The sequence below is a fragment of the Epinephelus fuscoguttatus genome, linkage group LG2 (genome assembly GCF_011397635.1).
Source record: "Epinephelus fuscoguttatus linkage group LG2, E.fuscoguttatus.final_Chr_v1".
Taxonomy (NCBI): Eukaryota; Metazoa; Chordata; class Actinopteri; order Perciformes; family Serranidae; genus Epinephelus; species Epinephelus fuscoguttatus.
In genome coordinates, this window is record NC_064753.1 from 14,616,957 (window position 1) to 14,626,070 (window position 9,114).

Sequence of the window (9,114 nt, forward strand, 5' to 3'; positions counted from 1 at the left end):
AAACTAACAAATATTCACATTGTAGAAGCTTATACCAATGAATTTCTGACATATTGGTTAAAGAAAATGTCTAAACCAACTGATCTATAACACCCTGCTAGGGGGTTAATCTGGCCATGCTGGCAGAGATCACAACTCTGGTAATGGCCACGAGCAAAATGGTGCCTTATCTGCTCCTAAGGTGTAGAAGCTCCACCAACACTTGTAGTATTTAAAACAACTTTATTGTAAGACCAATGTGTTCCAGCTTGTGGCATTCATCGGGTTCACTTGCCTAATCTGCGTCAGACATGCTTCAGGGGAATAAAGTGCATTTAAACTCTGATAGCATCAGTACAAAGTCATAATACATGATGTCTGTTCCCTGTGTACTCTTCATATAGTGAAGTAACAGTGGATCCGTATGTTAGTCATATATTGACACTTTAGGCTAATGCACATCAAACACACAGGTTTTACTGGGTAAACAATGACCTATGTTCTCCAGAAAAAACAAACAGAAGTTGCCTTTCCTTTCGTCTTCAGAAGACTTCAACTGCTCGCACAATCAGCCGACATGAATGGTATGCTGCATATCTTCCTTTTGCACAATTTCAGAGTCTCAAACTGTATATATGTAGAATTTGATATTTCAGACATCTGATTATGACATTTTAAAGTAATTTAAAACAAGCATACAATTGTACTTGATTGATATGCACTGAATGAGCCAAAACACCAGCTTTGTCTATGCCAGACTTGATCAAGAGAAACTTTAAGTTCCTAATTACCTGGGCTCTATGGTTGGCTCACAATCTGCAGCGATAGTTTTTTGTGTCTGGTCTACTTTTAGCAAATCTGACAAGAAAACATAAGATAATCTAATATGAATGACATCATGAATAATAGGCTGGTGAGCAAAAAGTTAATGTCAGTCCCTGATTGTTAACTTTGAGACAGTTGAAATGACTTTGCAACTCTGAGTGCAACTCTAACTGGTAAACTGGTCCTATAACTGTATTGTCCTGTATTTTACAGGCAAGATGAATTTGGAGGAATACTTTAAAAGAATTGGTTTCCATGGCTCTTTTGATAAGCCGGATCTTGCAACACTGAAGCTGATTCACAAACTGCACGTCATGTCAATTCCATTTGAGAACCTCAGCATTCACTGTGGTGAGAGGATCATCATGGACCTTGAGGTCATTTTCAACAAGGTAGTGAGGAGCAGCCGTGGCGGTTGGTGCTTTGAGAACAACTTCCTGTTTGGCTGGGTGTTGAAGGAAATGGGCTACGACACTTCGACGCTGAGCTCCACCGTTTTCAACAATGTCCTTAATTCTTTTGACCCCACTGAAACTCATCTAATCAACAAGGTCATCATTGATGGAAAAGCTTATATAGCAGATGTAAGCTTTGGCATGACTTCCCAGATGTGGGAACCCCTGGAGCTTGTCTCTGCAAAGGACCAACCTCAGGCAGCAGGTGTCTTTCGCCTCATAGACAAGGGGGACATCTGGGTGCTGGAGAAAACTGGTAGAAAGCCAGAGATTCTCAATCCAGACTTTGCAAAATCAAGCCTGGTGGATTGGCTGGTAACAAAGCCGATCTACTGCTTCACCTTGGTGCCTCGTGAGGTTGATCATTTCTTGGAGACAAACCACACACTCCAGACAGATCCTGCTTCACTGTTCATCAGGAAGTCCATCTGCTCTTTGCAGACACCAACAGGATTCAGAGCCCTTCTTGGCTGGACCTACAGTGAGGTCACCTATAAACCTGAGGAAGGTGTTGATGTCTTTGACATGAGGAACATAACAGATGATGAGATAGAACAAATTCTGAGGGAAAAATTCAATGTAAAGCTGCAGAACAAACTGCAGCCTGCAAACAACAAAGCATGCTTAACACTCTAAATTCTGTTTATTAAATTGTCCTGAAAAGGTCTCATAACCTGTGTTGATAACCGACTAGAGAGCAGCATCCTGAAAAAAACAGGTAGTTTTCATCTTTGAACGTGGCCACATACTGCCAAACCCCCACTTGGTTCATTTAGCTCTAACAGTTTCTCCTTTGCCATCTTAAGAGGCCCTCTCACTTAAAGCACAAAAATATGTTGAAACAGGCTGAACGCAGTTGATTCATTGACAGAATCCCAGATGACAAATAACAAAAACTGCAACGCTACATCCCAGTCTCCTCACAATGTGGGCTTTAATCACTATCTTGAGGGTCTGATGGTACTGTGCAGCACTTAATGGCACCTTGAAACAGAGTATGGTATGCAAAGGACATAATCTCTTTGATCCCTAGTTTATGCATAATTCTGTAAAACAATCCAGATTAGAATTAGATTGTTAAATTAGATCCAGGGTCAAACTGAACCTGAGGCAATTCTAGAAAAGAGCTGGATCAGAGCAGCTGCCATCATCTTCGCATTCATATTCCTGAAGGGTACAGCTTCAGGGAGTCTACTGTAGTGGCTATGTGAGTGATAAATTACAAATAATCAATTTGTTAAAGGCAATGCCAGATATCCCAGCTGACACTGGGTGAGAGGCAGGGTACACCTTGGACAGATCACCAAACTGTCAAAGGGCTGAAACACATAGCCAGACAACCACTTACGCTAACACCTGTGGGCAGTTTAATGTCACCTTTGGACTGTAGGAGGAAACCATAAAACCTGCAGAAAACCCATGCTGACACAGGGAATATAATGTGAAGAACAGGTGTACTCCAAACAGAAGGGCCCCAGCAAAGCAACAGGATTGAACCCCAGTGCTAACCACTGGACCACCACGCCACTTGTATATTTTAACTCTTCACATGGCTTCCAAAAGAGCAAACACAAAACGACAAACAAAACAAACCAAGAAAAGCAAATATTTGGTACTGTACCTTGTTTGAGGCAAAGGCTGAACACAGTCACTCAGGAGACCAGATACAGGTTCCTTCATCATTGGTGGTGAACACAGAGGAGCTTCTGGAAATATCTTACTTGGCTTACCAATCAACCAACAGGCACGGTTTGTACCTTGAAAACAACTTCCTGTTTGGCTGGGTGCTGACAGAAATGGGCCGAGACACCACGATGTTGGGTTCCAGATTTTTCATTAGTACAAGCAATGATATCATGCAAATCGTGGTACACACCATGAATTCCGACACATATTCTGTTTTTAAATTGACCTTGAATATGTGTTAAAAGCCCAGGTAGAGCAGCTCATTAAATAATCATCTGTTTCAAAAACGAATGGTGCTTGGAGTTTTTTTGTACAATGTCGATGATGTTGTTGTTTTACTCTTTAATGACTGAAGGAAGTTAAATAATAAACCATACTTGTGTAATGCCATGTCATTCATTGCCATGTTTGCAGATCCGGAGTTGGAAAGTAATTGAATACATTTAAATTTAGTAGTCAATTATGTCTCAGCAAAATATAAGCCAAATTGTAGTTTGTAGAAAAGTAAGGAAACTTGTTTTGAAATGAAACATCTTGTGCAGATAAGACCAAGAAAAAGTTAATCTAGATCAATCGCCAGGTGAAAATGTGAAGGAAAAAGGGGATCAGCTCTTCATGAGGAGTGTTGCATCTATATATCACAAAGCTTGCCTTATAGAATTTTAATGGATCCTTGCCCAGTTATCCACAAACTCACTTTTCATTTTCCAAATACAATGTGTTCATGTGGTTCAACCTAAGTAAATAAAAGTATATAGTCCCAATGAATGACAATATCCACATTAATACTTTAGCCAGATGTCAAACATACTGAACCATCAAGTGCATTTAAAACCACATCAATTAACAAACATGTTTTCACGGGTGGATTATGAGAGAATGGGCACCTCCTGACATACAGAAAGGCCCCACCACTTGTTGTTCTCCTTTACTGTAGTTATTTTGTGGCTCTTCACACTTCCTTTGTATCTCTTTGTAGTCTTTTTGTGTCTCATTGTGATCATTTTGATTCTCTTCCTAGTTTGTACTTGTAAATTTAAGTGTCTTTTTGCATGTAAGGCAAGGAGGGCCGCCCTGGGCCTGTGGGCAGTAGGCTCGTTTAGTAGTCCATCTGTGTATGTTGTATTTGAACTGCATAATTATTCTTGCATTTTATTGTTTAAGTCCTAATATTTAATCATAACCTCATTATATATTATTTAGATTGCTATTAAGTTTTTTATATTCTGTGTTTCTGTGTTTACTTGGACAAGAAAAGGGTTTTCTATGGAGAAGAGTGTTAATTTGGGTAACTAGCATCTTGGAAACAGCAGATGTTTTTTTTTTGTTATCATGGAAAAATGGTCTGGACAGAAATCATGTTTTCATTCATTTCGATTTTCATTTTCAAACCAATTCAAGACAAATTTACTGATGAAGAGCCAAATCAAAAAAAAGCTGCATCCTGCTGGCAGAGGCTTAATTTGAGGTTTGGTCAAGCTGTCTGCCTGAATCTGCAGGTGGAGGTGGGGGGACCGCAGGTTAATGGCAGAGGCTGTAGATGGAGGAGCAGAGCTGTCTGCCACAATCTGCCAGTGTGGACATACCTGTTAGAGGAAGAAGAAGATGATGTAAACTGAATGTAACATAAATGTGGCTTTAATTTATCAGCCCAGGTATGCTATTATTACACAGTTATGATTGTCTATCTTACCTGAAAGGTTATATTTATGAGTGCATCTCTGCTCCTTGGTGCCTGGTGCATCGCTGGTCCCTGATCAGCTGAGGTCTTCACATGGCAAAACGGTTGCTTGCAGAGGCTGCAGATGGAGGTTTGGCTAAACTTTTCTGTCAGAATCTGCAAGTGGAGGTGGTGGCTGCAGGTTCCTGACAGAGGCTGTAAATGGAGGAGTTGAGCTGTCTAACAGAATCTTCAGGTGGAGGCGGCAGCTGCAGGTTGAAGACCAGCTGTAGATGGAGGAGCTGAGCTGTCTGCCAGAATCTGTAGGTGGAGGCGGCGGCTGCAGGTTCCTGACAGAGGCTGTAAATGGAGAAGGTAAGCTGTCTGCCAGAACATGCAGGTGGAGGCGGCAGCTGAATGTTGCTAGCAGAGGCTTAGTTTGAGGTTTGGCAACAGCTATCTGAAACTACAGGTGGAGGCGGCAGCTGCAGGGTTCTGGCAGAGGCTGTTGTTGGAGGTTTCGCCAAGCTGTCTATCAGAATCTGCAGGTGGAGGTGGCATCTGCAGGTTGCTGACAGAGGTTTAGATGGAGGTTGACAGAGGTGCGAATGGAACATTGGTCTTCAACACTCTGACATGGTGGACCTGATGGAAATTGCTGGTGGAGGTTGTAACGTTTCAGACGGCTGCTGGCATTTGAATGTAGTTTAAAAAGTAAAATTTTTGTGAGAGGTTATTGGTGTACGGTGGAGCAGGACACCTTAGAGGCGGTAGTTGGAGGCATGGCCGCGGCTGTCTACCAGAATCTGCAGGTGGAGGCAGCACTTGCAGTTTGCTGGCAGAGGCTGTAGATGGAGGTTTGGCCAGGCTTTCTGCCAGAATATGCAGGTGGAGGCATCGGCTACATGTTCCTGGCAGAAGCTGAAGGTGGAGGTTGATTGAGGTGCAGATGGAACATTGGTCTTTAGGACTTTGAGATGGTGGAGCTGATGGAAATTGCTGGTGGAGGTCATAGTTTGAGCATTTCTCTACAGCTGTTTGCTGCCTGCAGGTGGAGGGTCAGGCAGCAGACGGCTGCTGCAGTTGGAACACAGAGTTTAAAACTGAAAGTGGATCTAAGAAGCTAGTGGTGTAGGGCGGAGCAGGACATTTTCGAGGCAGTAGATGGAGGTCGCTGGTAGACGGTGTTGATGGAGGTTTCAATAAAAAGCATGCAATTCAAATAAATCAAACTAAATCAAAAAAATGTGATTAACAAAATCATCTCAGTTCATTAGAATGAGGAAAAACCTGAAATCAAAATCAAGTTGGATGGAAGCGCTCACCTGAAGACTCACCTTCAGGTTCAACTGTCCTCTACCACCAGTGGCTGCCAGTCTGTTTCCTCATTCAGAAAAGATTTTTTACCCACCTTGGCTTGGGGCCTTCGACAATGACTTAGGCCTACCTGGAGCCACAGGTCCTTTAGAGGGGCCGGCTTCCATAGGTTTACCTGGTGCTGGAGGTGGGTCAGAGGGACTCACCTCAGGGTCACAGCCACGTGGGGGGACTGGTGCCGGAACCCTCCGGAGGATGAGCCGTGGGCTGTCAGGCCGGTCCGGGTTTGGAACCAGGAGGCTGGTCCACGTGTAGCCCTTGTCCATCTAAGGGTAACAACAAATACAGCCATCAGACTACTGCTCCACATCATGTTAACAACTTCAGTTTGGCTCCATTGTTTCAGTTTCTAACACTATGTGTTATGACTGTGCACTGACAACACATTTTCTTTTTATCTGCATGTTAGACAATAGACTAGATTAGGTGAGAATAAAGTGTCTTACAGTGTCTCCCAGCAGACTGGATGTATCTGAGCCAGATGATGAGTCACTGGAGGAGCTCCACGGGATTCGTATTCATATTCGTATTATTTATTTGCACAGTATTAAAACAATTGGTTTTAAAAACAACAACAACAACAACAACAAAAAACAAATTGTGCAGGTGAGATGAAAAACTCCCTAAAGGGTTATAAGTTATCTCACCTAAATATTCAATAAAACAAAAAGACAATTTAAAATTGCCTTTAAAATAATCAATAAGATACAATATAGTACCAAAAATAGAAATATAAAGTAGAAAAGAAACATAAAGTAGGCCATCTAATAAAGTCCCTAATCAATGCTGTGTGTATGTGTGTGCGCGCGCGCGTGTGTTTTGTATATTTATCAGAAACAAACAAAATCGAGAACAGAAACAAAATACTAATCAAATGTACCACTGAAGGTGTGACACTAATCTGCATTCAAAAGATCATCAGATCACCATAGTCAAATGCAAAGTTTATCCTGCATCTAAACAATTTTATAGTTCATTTTGAATTTAGAGAAACCAGAAATTGTTTTAAATTGTTTTTAAATATTGACAGGGATGGAGAGCTATTTACCAAGTGTTGATGATAATTCCACAGCTCTGCACCACGATACTTCACCAAAAGCTGACCCCTTGTGGTGAGATTCTTAGGCAGATGTATATAATTGGCTTGCCGGGTACTATATTGATGAACGTCAGAATTCAGTGTGAAATAATTCTCTGTGGAGGAGATCAGAGAGTCATGAGGACCGTCAGTGTGTGAGTGTTTCGCTGCCACCACCGCAAGAAGGTGATCCTGGTGCCTGGTCTGTCGTCTCTCCCTGAGGAGAAGCGGGTCGGTGCCTGGAGGAGGATGGTGGCTTTACTTTTAATGGAGACCTCCGCCACTTTGTCGTGGCCACCAACACGGTTGACATCGCTACATATGGAGAAACTATAGGCCTGCCAGCTGAGCCACCACCTGACTCTGGTCCAGAGTCTGACCCAGAGAGGAATCTTGAAGGGTGGGCATAACTCATTACTGAGTTAAACCAACTTTCAGCGCCAACATATTATTACCGTTTGTTGCGAATGAAACTCACCTGCAGGGCCGTAATACTTATTTAACATTGTTAATAACCAGGCTTCTTCACCAGGACGCCCTGAGTGTAACCCTGTCTAACTTTCTCCAGGATACACAGGACCATGTTGTCTCTGGTGACCTGAACAAGCAAAGTGGACAGAGCAGCAAAGACACGGTCCACAGCGGCTTTTGTGACTCCAACGGCCATTTTGCTGAGCTGCTGGGAGGGCATGTTGAAGGAGGTGTTTTTAGGAAGCAACCAGAAGCCCTGCAGGACATTTGGAACCACCTCCATCACCACCTCCTGTGGGCCAAGCAGTTTAAGGCTGATGGCTTCCTGGTGCTGCTCTGTCATGTTCCTAGCGTACTTCTGAGCCTGGCTGATGATCTTGGGATGTCTGTAGGCAGCAGGGGTGCTGCCAGGAGTTTTGGGCCCCATGAAAAAAAATCACATTGGGCCCCCCTGGGCAGCTGTTGTCACCACATCTCTAGGACCTAACTGACCCATTAAAAGCTTTGCATAACTCTAACTTTGAAGGCTTACAACTGTCTTACTTCTTATAGTTCAATACTACCAGTACAATATTTACTGCTGGTGAGTTGTACATGCAATAGCCTGCATACAGTATACAATTCACTGTTTGATGCAGGATTACAAGCTGCCATAAAAAATGTGCTAAAGGCCATCTTTTACAGTCTAAATGTAATTTTTATTGTAAAATCCCAAAATGGAAAATTCTCTTAACATTAATGAAAGACAAAATGAAAAACCTTAAATGTACATTAACTTTTCAATCAAAATAAAGATCATTATCTCACAGACACCGCTAATGGCTATCAGCTAATGGTTAGCCCAGCCCGGCTAACCATTAGCTGTTGCCACTGATGCTTTCTAGACATCGTGATTTCCCAAAACTGAATAAATACCACACAAAAAACACACAACACAAAACTGCTTTGCTAGCTCAATCATGTTGTAACTAAGATATCTGCTGGAAAAATACTTTTTTCACGGACCGTTTATTGAGTTACTGAGTTATTGCAGACACCGCTAACGGCTAACAGCAAACAGCTAACAGCTAATGGTTAGCCCAGCTAATCTACAATAACCATGTTATTAATTACAAAACGTGCACACAGAAATAGTAATGTTTATTCAATCATTGTGTTTATAGACTTTACAAACTTCAGATTAGTCTAAATGGTGATATAGTGATGTGAAAAATGTGATAATATATATATATATATATATATATATATATATATATATATATAAAACTAAACTCTGCTGGTTTTCTACCCGGAAGTATTTGTAAACAACAAGGCGATTCCCTCAATTGATGATGGTTTTTGGATTAATTTGGAATTGTCCTAATCCCCCCCCCCAATATGGCGCCACTGGTTATGTGGTCTGAACCAGAGATATTGGATAAATCAGGAAACTCAGGAAGCTGAGTGGGGGATCTTGCTTTATCCAATATCTAGAGGTCAGGAGGCGGGACCTCAGCTCCGTGTACCGCCCTTTATTTGCTTTACAACCAATAACGTTAGAGCTTCATACACAGTCAATGCGGATTGGCCAATGTGGCCTGTCC

General features: G+C 42.1%; 1 protein-coding gene across 1 annotated transcript; it reads left to right on the forward strand.

The window, feature by feature from the left end:
- Positions 1-250: 250 nt before the first annotated feature.
- On the forward strand, positions 251-1,895 carry LOC125878950 (arylamine N-acetyltransferase, pineal gland isozyme NAT-10-like). The gene has a single exon (XM_049560496.1). The coding sequence runs from the start codon at positions 1,023-1,025 to the stop codon at positions 1,893-1,895; it is 873 nt and encodes a 290-aa protein (XP_049416453.1). The 5' UTR covers positions 251-1,022.
- Positions 1,896-9,114: the final 7,219 nt, after the last annotated feature.

Coding starts and splice junctions, on each gene's coding strand:
- LOC125878950 (XM_049560496.1), top strand. CDS start 1,023: ATGAATTTGGAGGAATACTTTAAAAGAATTGGTTTCCATGGCTCTTTT.